This window comes from Cavia porcellus, unplaced genomic scaffold, assembly GCF_034190915.1.
Source record: "Cavia porcellus strain 051 isolate PalLab524CR breed Dunkin Hartley unplaced genomic scaffold, mCavPor4.1 scaffold_23, whole genome shotgun sequence".
Taxonomy (NCBI): domain Eukaryota; kingdom Metazoa; phylum Chordata; class Mammalia; order Rodentia; family Caviidae; genus Cavia; species Cavia porcellus.
The window spans coordinates 37,309,571-37,321,816 of NW_026947506.1; the positions used below are offsets into that span (position 1 = coordinate 37,309,571).

Genomic DNA, 12,246 nt, shown 5'->3' on the forward strand with positions numbered 1-12,246 from the left:
ATAGTGATCACATTTTTCATAGGAAATTTGTGCCTATATATGATATAATTTGATCTGTTTTTCCATCCCTCTACCCTCCCTTCAACTCTTCTTCTCATTTAGAAAAGCTTTGTTTCCATTTTTCCCCTTGTGTGTGTGGGCCCCCCCCCCCATTTCCCTTCCCCTTGGAACATTTTCTTCCTATTTCACTATCTGTTACACATTTTGGTTCTTACTTTATACTCTGAACGTAATTTTGAAGCTTCAGTTCTCCCACAAAGCCTCAAAATACATTTTAGGGTGTTTAAAACCTAATAGTTGTCTTATATGTTGCAGATGCATTTCTTACACTGACCTATCTGCTTTGGGAAAAACATTTTTAGTTGGTTTATACCCCAACTTTAAGAATAAAGCTTGAATTTTAAAAGCAGATTTAATGGTGAACTGTATTGGATTCAGGGTGTTAGTCAGATAATCAGCATTCGGGAGCAATTGCCTGGCTATCTTGTTTCTGTGAAAACCATAATCTTGTAATTTTCCAGTGGTAATAAAAGCTATTGTCCTGCTGTAGCCATTTCATTGTTGTTACAGGTTCTGTCTATCACAGTGTGATATAATATGAAAGATTTTACTTTTAGATTTATAAAACTTACTGTAGGCACTTTCTTTTTTGTTTTTTGGTGACGGGGTTTTGCTGTGTATTCCAGGCTGGCTTTAACCTCACTATGTAACCCAGGTTGGCCTCAAATTTGTAGCAATCCTCCTGCCTCAGCCTCCTGAGTTCTGGGATTACAGGCATGTACCATCATGAGCACTTGTATTGGCCTGCAAAGACTAATGCGGTTGCTCAGATGTTTTGTTCAGGTGTTTTGAAAGGTCATAAAATGTGGTTCTCTGTATGAATCAGGACCATAAAGAACCTCGAGAGACTCTGGCTAGGTGTGTAACTTCTAGATAGTCTGTTTCTTCCTCCCTTGTCTCTGAGGTACTAAGTTACTCTCTGTCCCATGCATTCCTTGCTGAGTGCTCAGTTGTAGTGGCAGTTTCTACCACTTCACTGGATAGCATGTTCATGAAGCCAGATGCTGTACCTTACTGCTGTGGTCTGTGTGCAAACATACAGGACATACTCCGGGCCACAGACACGGGGTCACGAAGCAGGACTCTTTTTTTACTATAAACCATGCTCTTTGTTTTGTATGTTTTTCAGCTTGTATTTGTTTTTAATACTGTCACCATCTATTAGATTAATTCAGCGATAGGCAGTTTGAAAGATACTTCTCTTTGAAGGGGTTTTTGCATTTTCAGTTAAAAAGTGGGAGGGAAGAGGTAAAATTTATTGAGTAAATTTGCTTTTTAGTCTAGTTTTTAAAATTTTTTATTTGGTACCAGGGATCGAACTCATGACAGCACGCTTGCAAGGTCCCTTAGCCCAGTTTTTTAGTAAAATTTAACTAGTTTTCTATTTGCCCCAAGAATATTCTCCAGTGTACTTACAGCTACGGTATTTACTCTGAGTTTACTCATGGATTATAGTCTAACCGTACTTTGAAAGTATGCCACAAAATAACTTACTTCTGTTACTATTTTCCCATCACTCTAGTAGAATATATGGGTAATTTTTAAAAATATTCTCTTTACAGCATTGTTTTTTGTAGTGGTATTTCCATTTATAAAATATAGTAATTCTTGATCTCTGAAAACTAAATGTGAGCAGTGACCAACATTTTCTTTCTCAACAGAAGCAAATTTAAGATACTGATGTTATTTAGTATTGGACATTTATATTTAAATGGGTCTTTTAGAAAGAGAGCTAGCTAAATATTTAAAACAAATTTATAAACAAAACATGAACTCCTACTACATGTGGTAGTCACATGCTTTGATGGGTATGATGTGTTTATTCCTTAGCTATGTTTACTTAGTTTCCAAATGCCTGTGATTTTAAACAGTGGTGGATTTGTGTTTCTGTAATTCACTGTTGCCAGTGCTTGTTTTATCTGTGAATGTTTGTGTTCTTTCACCCCAGGAGCAGCCAAATCAAGTGAACTACGGAAATATTTGCACAGGATTAGAAGTGCTGAGTTTCTTGCTCACTGTACTCCAGTCCCCAGCTATTCTCAGTAGTTTCAAACCCCTGCAGCGTGGCATTGCTGCCTGTATGACATGTGGAAATACCAAGGTGCTGCGTGCCGTCCACAGCCTCCTCTCTCGCCTCATGAGTATCTTCCCAACAGAGCCAAGTAGGTGGCTTCCCAGCAGTGCCTTTCCCAGTGGATGAGTGGGCGTGTTCGGTGCTGAGGATGCTCATTCTCCACTCAGGCATTTCATCATGCCCTTTCCTTTTATTCAGTCCTTCCTTACAAAAAAAATGTGAACAGACTTTTTAACAGCATTGCATTGTTATCTGTCTGCTTTGGAAATTCAGTTCTTCATCTGCTGAACACAGCTATTTCCTTTAGATATTAAAAGGGGCTTAGATTAAAGTATCTTGCAACAAATGTTGAGCAGTTGGCAAGGTCAAAGTTTCCCATGTTGTAAATAAATGTATCTGGAGTGCCTTCTAGTAAAGTTGGTGAGGGAAAAGCTTACCTGTTAAACATGGAACCAGTGCAGAGAGAAAGCTTCACTGCCCTACAGTGAGAGAGAAGTACCTGTGCCAGTTGCTGCAGGCACCAGAGCTCTCAGTGTGTAAGTGAAGACTGTGCCAACCCCAGTCTGTGGTCCTGCACTTCCATTTCAGGTACTTCGAGTGTGGCCTCAAAGTATGAAGAGCTGGAGTGCCTCTATGCAGCTGTAGGGAAGGTCATCTACGAAGGCCTAACCAACTATGAGAAAGCCACCAATGCAAATCCCTCCCAGCTCTTCGGTGAGTATGTGTCTGATTTTCTCAGCAGTGGTTTAGTTGGGTACCAGTCCCTACACCTGGACATGGTTGTTGGGAGGAACTTTGAGCTGATGGGTTGGTTTGGCAGGAACCTATGCGTCGCCCATTGCCCACAATGCCTCCATCTGGCGAGCATGCCACTCCTGAGGACTCACTGTCTCACTGATTTGGCTCTGACTGCCCCAAGTGAAACAAAAGGTAATCAGGGCAGCTGAGTAACTTTGATTCCCAGGTATCTGGAATCCAGGTGACTGGATACTCTGCTTTGTTGTCACTCATGTTTTTAATTAGTGTTGGATTTGGGGTTACCATTTTTTTCCTTTATTACAGTCATTGTGTAAAACATTATAAATATAAATGAAGGAAAACTAATACATGTCACTGTAAGCTTCTCCACCCATGGGTAATCTGTGTTTAACATTTTGGAGTGTGTCATTTTCATATATGTCTGCAGATACACAGATAGTTCATTGTGTAAATGCTTATATCTGAATTTATAATTTTATTTTTACATATGTTCTACTTTCCAAGCTGGGGATCTTCTATTCATGAGCCAGATAAATTTGGTTTAAACTCTTGCTGTGCAAGCTTGCTCCTCGCTCTTTTGTCTTGTTTTTTTGAAATAAGACCTTCGTATATACTTCAGGCTGATCTTAAATTCACTATGTAGCCTAGGCTGGCCTTGAACTTCCTGCCTTAACCTCCCAAGTACTAGTTCTACAGGTGTGTGCCACCATACCTGCTGCTGTATTTTTGGAACTGGGCATATTTAGAGTGAGGAGAGCATTTGTGACTCTTAGGGGGATCATCCGTAGTTGCTGGCTCCCATCTCAAAACAGATGAACATGTCTCATTCTCCAAAGATCCTGAGATGAGCTGACCTTCTTGAGCCCTGCAGCCCTGTTTCCTCCTTTGTGGGGTTGACAGAGCTGGGGTGAGGTGGACCTGGAGAGTTGGCCACACTCATCTCTTCCTTGGGATAGACCAGGCTCTGTCACTGGCATTCCACAGAACAGTGCCTGGGAATGTCAGACATCGTCCCATATGCCTCACAGACATTATCATGGGCTACCCACCTAAAGAGGCAGGCCGTGTACTGACTGCTGTATTGAGAGCTGGCTGTTTAACAAGGCAAGCCTGAAATTGTCCCAGCCTGGGATGTTGTCTTCTGTAAATTGCAAAAACTTTTTAGTCTATGATGTCATCCATGAATACAAATTTAAAATTATTATTTAAGTTGGGGTCAAGATTATTAGAAAAAGTCAGTTACGAAAGGCTGATTATTTCTGTGTATTTATCATTCGTGTTCTAGTGTTGGCTTTGCTGACTTTACCTGATCTTACATGTTTTCAGAACAAAGTGCAAATTAAATTGTATTATATTTGTCATGTTCAGGTAGGCGAGTGAAAAATCTTTTCTTCACTTTCCAGCCATGTCGTATCTTATTCATGAGGGTGGTGTGTGAAAACCTAAATGTAAAATCTAGAGCACAAGTCAGTTCTGCATGACGGTGTGGACATAAGAGGTGGCAGTGAAAACAGAATGCTTCAGAGTATATCATGTGCCTGGAGAAGCTCACAGTGGGCATATTAAGATCATTCTTTTTTTTTCTTTTCCTTCATCAGCACGCTTACTATTTTTGAGAGTCTTGCTATGTAATTGAGGCTGGCCTTGAACTCACTTTGTAGCCTAGGCTGGCCTGGAACTCATAGTGATTCTTCTCCCTACCTTATTGAGTACTGATATTACAGGTGTACACCAGTTTTGTGGTCTTGTTACTTTGTGTTGTAAAACTTCTGTGATTTCTTCATTGCAGGAACCCTCATGATCCTCAAGTCGGCCTGTAGTAACAACCCAAGCTACATTGACAGACTCATCTCTGTTTTCATGCGTTCTCTGCAGAAGATGGTCCGAGAGCATCTCAATCCACAGGCAGCATCTGGGAGCACAGAAGCAACAGCAGGTGACAGCTTGAGTCCTGTGTTTCCCCAGACTCTTGAATACTTGAGCAAAACAGGCAATGTGATTGAAATGTGAATGTGGACTAACTAACATGAAGTCCTGTGGTTCATGTGGAATTTGTTCCAACTATTCTATAGCAGATGTTTAAAATCAAAGAGTTCATTATAAAAATCTGCTTTTAAATAAGTTTAAAAAATTTTTTAAAGTGGTCACACCCTTATGTGAAACCTTTACCATTAAGGAAAGATTAACAGATTTCTGTTGAAAAAATGCTGCTTATTCAGAGTTGCCCTTTCAGAAGAATTAAGTCACAGGTTCCAGAAAAAAGTCATGGCCTGTAGAAGACTGGGTGATGGATTAACATTTGGCAAGGGGCTCTGGTTGGCATGGCTGTTGGATGCACCTCAGAACCTAAACGTTCTGTGACTGTGGCTTCAGGGTGGGACATGATGGAGAGGCTGGAGTGGCCTATGTGGGCCTCACCAGTTTGGTCATTCCCCTTCCTTGTGGGCAGAGCTTACAGAAGGCCACTCTTAGAAGGTGCAACAGTAAGAAAGTAATGAGTCCTTCAAATCCCAGTTACTGGAGACAAGATTTGGAGGGAAAATGGACAGAAACCAGCATGCAAAGTAATGCATGGTGGTGTCCCTTGTAGGATCCGTAGAGATTTGTTGGAATGTGTTCTCTGTTTCCACATGAACAGGAACAAGTGAGCTGGTAATGCTAAGTCTGGAACTGGTGAAGACACGGCTGGCTGTGATGAGCATGGAGATGCGTAAGAATTTCATCCAGGCCATTCTGACATCCCTCATTGAAAAGTCCCCAGATGCCAAGATCCTCCGGGCTGTGGTGAAAATTGTGGAAGAATGGGTTAAGAATAATTCTCCCATGGCAGCCAATCAGGTAACCTGAGCTGGGAGGGCCACTGTGCTCTGCCCAAACAGCCTTCATTTGAATGCAAGGGAAAATTCAAGCTTTACTTTCTTGCTCTTCTGAAACTTCTTGAAGCAGGAAAAATTTTTTTAAAGGTATTTGCACCCTCATTACCTTCAATTAGGATGTAATTCACTCAGTACACTTAGCAATGTTACATAAAAACTTGAGGTTAACCAGTTGTTCATGTTATTGTGGCTTCTGTTAAAAGTGTTAAGCAGCATTTTACTTTTTTTTAATGGTGATTAGACATAAGCTAGAAAATAATAGTACGGTAATAATAAAGGACTATTAATGTGTAATGAGATGACTACAAATGTCTGATTTGTTTTACAATTCAGTTACTTTATCTACAAAGTGAATCATAGCTGGGTGTGTGTGTGTGTGTGTGTGTTAATGCCAAAAAACTCAGGACCTTTTGCTTGCTAGGCAGGCTCTGTACCCTTAAGCTGTATCCCTGCCACAAAGATTAATGTTTATTGTTGGCATTATGATCTTTGATTATTGCAAGGATTACTTCCCTGGTTTTTTGTTTTTGTTTTTGTGTTTTTTTGTTTGTTTGTTTGTTTTTTTGGTACTGGAGATTAAACTCATGATCTTGTGCTTACCAGGCAGGTGGTTGGTTATGCTGTTGACCTAAATCCCCCATAACTTTTTTTTTTTGGACCCAGGATCGAACTCATGACCTCGCTCTTCTGTCAGGCTGGTGCTTATGCCACTGAGCTAAATCCCCAACCTCCATAATCTCTTTTAAAACTTTATTAGCACATCTTGATTTTAATTATGCAGAGATAACCAAAGTCATCTTTGTTTTCTTGTTATAAGTAATTTTGTCTTACTGTAATTGATAAAATTGCAGAAATCTAAAAAGTAATGGAGTACATGGCTGAAATACTTGTAAATGTGTCTTTTCTCAAATAGACATAACTAACATTTTATTTTACAAAACAAATTTTGTGCAGACACCTACACTCCGGGAGAAGTCTATTTTGCTTGTGAAAATGATGACCTACATAGAAAAACGTTTCCCAGAAGACCTCGAGTTAAATGCCCAGTTTTTAGATCTTGTTAACTATGTCTACAGGTAATTATAGCAGTTAATCACATGTTGCATACATTGGCCCATCATGTTTCTAACTAGCCATCACAGTGTAACTTTCGTCTTTTACTTACATGTAAATTAAAAATAATCATCTAAATACTAAATCATGCAGCCATTTTGGTGTCATCCTTGAGCCTTTGGCTGAAAGGTTGCTTAAGTCTGTCATAACTGATAAGGAACCACTGACAGACAGTGACATTTCTGAAGAACTGGTGTCCACCTGTTCTCTACTTGTTTGCTCATAGCTTGAGCAGCCATTGTCTGACCCACTCTTACATCTTGGTGTGACTCCTCTGATTACAGGGATGAGGCCCTGTCTGGCAGTGAGCTGACTGCGAAGCTTGAGCCTGCCTTCCTCTCAGGCCTGCGTTGTGCGCAGCCACTCATCAGAGCAAAGTTCTTTGAGGTGTTTGACAACTCTATGAAGCGCCGGGTGTACGAGCGCCTGCTGTATGTGACCTGTTCCCAGAATTGGGAGGCGATGGGGAATCACTTTTGGATCAAGCAGTGCATTGAGGTAGGGAAGGAGAGCGCACCATCAGTGGCTGAGATGGCACAGTGTGGGTTTTTTGAGTGGCGTGGAAGTCACTTTCACTAAGGTGAATTAGAAATCTCTAGCATAGCTTGCAATGTTTTTTTTTTTTTTTTTCTTTTGTTTTGTTTTTTGAGATGGTCTCACTATGTGTTCAGACTGGTCTTGAACTTATTATGGAGCCAGGCCGGCCTCAAACTTGGTGCAGTCATCCTATCTTAGCCTCCTGAGTGCTGGAATTACCACACTTAGCTGAATCTGCTGTTACTCTAGAACTAATAAAGATTTAAGTTCAAGTGTTCATTATGAAGGTTTTGGTTGATTTATTTAAATCCTTTTTCAAAAAAAAAATCTAGTGATATTTCTTAATTTGTAGACAAAGATTCATTTTTCTGCAATACAACTATTTTAAAGTTGTTTACATGCTGTGGAACATTTAGCTATGTACTATGATTGCCATTTGTTATTCTTAAAATATGAAGATATGAAGGTAGGGCAGCCTAACTGTGCTGTTGGTTTTGAATCCTTAGTGCAACAAGATAGATGCTGGAAATATAGGATGCTCTAGGTCCAGACCTAGAGTAGGATTGGCAGGACAGTTGGGATGCTCCCTATGCACCTGGCAAAATCACAGTGAGATTCGTTGTGCACTGACTCGTTCCTTGAATGAATTATCCTTTATTCTTTGGTTTGTTCATCAGCTTCAGACTCTGAGCAATTGAAGTTTCCAGTAGCAGCTACAAGTGCTTACCTGAAATGAATCAGACAACTGAGGCAGAAGGTTAAGTTCTCTCTAATGCAAAGGAAGAGAACTATGGGACTAGGTCTCTGGAAGAGTACTGTGTTTCTGTTTGTGCTGAATGGACATTGTGTCAGTGCCAGGTGCAGTATGGAATGAGATTTTGTGGCAGCTACATGTGAATCGATGAGAGAAAGGGCTCAGGCCAAGGTCCTTTCCGCCTTTGTCCCAGTGTATCTGGTCCGCGCCTACAGTTACCAGTTGAAAGCCCTTCTGCAGCTGTTACCATCTGTTTACTTCCCAAGCACAAAGGGAGTCGTTTCCTCAGTGTTCTCCTGCCTCCCCTTCTGTCTACCACCATTTCCTCTTGCTGCAGAATGGTTCAGAGCAGATCACATGGCTCCTTGTCCTTACACTTAACCCAAAATCCAACCTCCTGGTTAGGCCTTCTGGGCCCAATGATTGTTCTCTTGCCTCCTCTTTCAGCACTGTCTTGTCTCTCTCTTCCTCTCTAGTGATCTCCTGTCAAACTCATCGGTCATGTTGTCATGTTGTTTTTTTATAGTGACAGGATCTCACTATGTAACCCAGGCTGGCCTCAGACTACGTAATGCTCCTTCCTCAGCCTCTAAAGTGCTGGGCTCATTAGGCATATAATACAAATTTTTTAAATTCTTTCTTTAAAAATTGCTTTGTTGACAATTTGTAATTTTACGTATTGATGAGGGTACAAGGTGATATTACAGTGTATGAAAATAATGTGAACTAATCAACATATCTGTCACTTTAAACATGTAACATTTTCTGTGGTAAACTTCACTACTCACAAAATTGAAGACAATTTTGAAATAAAGGGAGTACTGTAATTGTATGTACCATACACAGTTACTAACTATATTCAACTTGCCGTGCAGTAGGGCACTACAAAACATTCCTGCTATCTAGCTGAGATTTTGTCCTTGAGCTCCATTGTTACAGAACTTACCACACTCTTTATCTCAAGCCCTGTTATTTTCTGGCAGTTCTTCTGTTCTTTGGTTGCAGTATTGTAGTAAGCAGGTCCAGATATGTCCTTCCCTTTGATGTATCAGCCATCTCTGAAGTTAACAAATGCATGCAGGGCCTCCAAAGCATGTGCTGGTGCTCAGTTAATATTCTGAATTGAAGAGTGATGTGGTCAGGAGCAGTGGACCAGAAGCTCCGTGATAGACACAATGTAGGGGTGCCATACAGTGAACAGGTGTGCTCCAAGCAGGTGGGAGTTACGACACTTCACAGGAGATCTCCACATCTCCTTGAGAAACTTCTGCTGTCCCCTGAGGCTGAGGAAACCTTTTGGGACTTAGGGGAGTAATGAAGTCAGCTGTGTGGAAAGCGAAGGGATGAAAGAGAGGGTCTGGAGATGAAATAGAGGCTCTGTCTAGGTAGGAGGTGACATTGGCAGGGCATGGGTGTGTGACAGAGACAGTGAGAAAAGAGGAATGTAGAAGGCAAAGTAGGGAAGCAGTGATGTTCCCGGCTGTGAGCTGGAAGAGGCCTCTAAGAGCGATAGGAGAGGGAAGGAGGCTTAGCTACACGGAACCTACAGAACCAGAGGAACCGGAGCTAAGGAAGGAAAGTTAGCTCTGTCTAATCTTGGAGCACTGTAGCACCGAGCGGATTGTTTCTGTGTGCACACCTGTTGAGATGACTGGGATTTTACCATCTGTGCCCATCCCAAATGCTTTAGGTCTGTCTTTTTTTCTATAACCCTTTCTAGCTCCTCCTGGCTGTGTGTGAGAAGAGCACTCCCATTGGTACCAGCTGCCAGGGGGCCATCCTTCCATCCATAACCAATGTCATCAACCTGGCCGACAGCCACGACCGAGCCGCCTTTGCTATGGTCACACATGTCAAGCAGGAGCCTCGGGAGCGAGAGAACAGCGAGTCCAAAGAGGAGGTAAAGCCTTTGGGTTTTACAAGCAGAATATTCAGATTCCTGCTCTAGAGTTACATGCCGGCAAGAGCAGTGTATCAACTTTTGTTTACTCCAGAAAGCTCTCAGTGTAGTGACTTGAGTTCAGTAAGATTTGCCTAAAATTGAGAAGGATCTTGTATTGACTAAAGTTTTAGGTGGTATTTCCTTTAGTAGTTGGCTTTTGGGAAGACAGTTCCTCAGCAGTAGGGGAAGAGGAAATTATCTGCTCTTCCCTATACACAGAAAATCTTTCTTTGACAAAAAATTTTACTTGCCAAAAATGTAGTCTGTAGGAGTTGTATTTGTTGGAGTTACTCTTTGACCTTTTGGTTTTGCTTATTTTTTTTAGGATGTTGAGATAGATATTGAACTGGCTCCTGGAGATCAGAGCAGCACACCCAAAACCAAAGAACTTTCTGAAAAGGACATTGGAAACCAGCTGCATATGTTAACCAATAGACATGACAAGTTTCTTGACACTCTTCGTGAAGTGAAGGTCTGTATGCAAGTTTGGAAGGATAGGTGTGTGTGTCATTTCCTGCACACTCTCAACCTGAATGTTTAGAATCCTGAATCAGGATTATTCTACACTGGTGTATGTTTTCTTTTACTAGGTACACTTGTCTTTTCTATCATAAGTGAAACCACTGTATAGTTCTAAGATGTGAGAAAGCAGTTAGTGTCTCACAGAAAAAAAGAGAAAGAGGTTAACATGTTCACTGCTATCCCTTGAAATAAGTAGCAAAATTTACTAAAAATGTGTAATGAGATACAATGCTGGGTTCTTTTTTAATGTAACAAAAGAAAAGAAAAAGGAGGGCAAGTTACTGTAGTAAATCAAGTTTACTGTGGAGTGAGAATGCTGAATGCCTCTGCTTTTGAGATTTAGCCAGGTAGAAACTCTGGCTTCTGCACAACCCTCTGATCAACTGTGGGTGTCAACATTTTCTTTCGTAACTCTTTGAGTAGATCAGTTAAGTCTCTGTACTGCAAGTCACTTCGGAAGGGTTAACAGAAACAGTGATGATTCTGTTCATATTACGACCAAGGTTAAGAAAAATGATGAATGAACTACTGTCACAAATAATTTGTATATTAAAACTTTTTGGTGCCTAATCCTGAATTTTGCATTAAATCAATCTTTGAATTTGAATCTGAATGATAGTTGTCATTTTGGATAAGCATAAAATGCTTAAGCAGGAAGCTAATATCCTTAAATATGTAAATGACATGCTGTCATCACATAGACAGGGCACCTTAATAGACCCCTGTCCCTGCTGCCATTGCTGCCATTAAGAAGGGCCAGAGGTCCATGTCCCCAAACCTAAAGGCCTTCTGTGAGTAATGGTCCCCATGGTGACCCTAACTCACCATTTGGCTTAGCTTTTACGCCATGACTTGTGTTTTCTGAGCATGGATGTGGTAGGCACAGCCTGTGGCACCTCAGCTCATCCTTTTCTGTCTCCAGACTGGAGCGCTGCTCAGTGCCTTTGTTCAGCTGTGCCATATCTCCACGACACTGGCAGAGAAAACCTGGGTCCAGCTTTTCCCCAGATTGTGGAAAATCCTCTCTGATAGACAGCAGCATGTGAGTATATTTTTAAAATCCTATTTGGATAAAACAAAAGTAGTTTTAGTTCTTGAAAAGCATTTGTGAAAGAACAGTCTTAAATTTCAGAGGATGAAGGAACTCTTTAAGTGTTTATCTAAGACTGACAGTAAATTCTTGCTGAATTTTGAACAAAGGCCTAAGTCAGCATGCTCTCTTGTTCTAGGCCCTGGCAGGGGAGATAAGTCCATTCCTATGCAGTGGCAGTCACCAGGTGCAACGGGACTGTCAACCCAGTGCACTGAACTGCTTCGTGGAGGCCATGTCCCAGTGTGTCCCCCCAATCCCCATCAGACCTTGTGTTCTGAAGTACCTGGGGAAGACACACAATCTCTGGTTCCGCTCCACACTGATGCTGGAGCACCAAGCCTTTGAAAAAGGTCTGAGCCTGCAGATTAAGCCAAAGCAAACAACAGAGTTCTATGAGCAGGAGAGCATAACACCACCTCAGCAGGTGAGCACTGGCTTGAAATGGTGTCATGCTTTCAGTGGCACATCTCCTAGGTTATTTTACATTATAATAAAGGGAACCATGTTCTGTTTTCA

At 41.3% G+C, this 12,246-nt stretch overlaps 1 protein-coding gene across 12 annotated transcripts in view; it reads left to right on the forward strand.

Moving 5' to 3' along the window:
• The window catches only part of Trrap (transformation/transcription domain associated protein), a 116,749-nt gene that overhangs the window by 76,600 nt on the left and 27,903 nt on the right, over positions 1-12,246 (forward strand). For all 12 annotated transcript variants that reach the window (XM_063234157.1, XM_063234162.1, XM_063234161.1 and 9 more), the window contains 10 exons: positions 2,009-2,222; positions 2,723-2,848; positions 4,683-4,829; positions 5,532-5,731; positions 6,724-6,845; positions 7,167-7,380; positions 9,894-10,073; positions 10,441-10,587; positions 11,560-11,679; positions 11,867-12,154. In XM_063234157.1, coding sequence (XP_063090227.1) covers positions 2,009-2,222; positions 2,723-2,848; positions 4,683-4,829; positions 5,532-5,731; positions 6,724-6,845; positions 7,167-7,380; positions 9,894-10,073; positions 10,441-10,587; positions 11,560-11,679; positions 11,867-12,154 — 1,758 coding nt within the window. The remainder of the gene's footprint in view (positions 1-2,008; positions 2,223-2,722; positions 2,849-4,682; positions 4,830-5,531; positions 5,732-6,723; positions 6,846-7,166; positions 7,381-9,893; positions 10,074-10,440; positions 10,588-11,559; positions 11,680-11,866; positions 12,155-12,246) is intronic.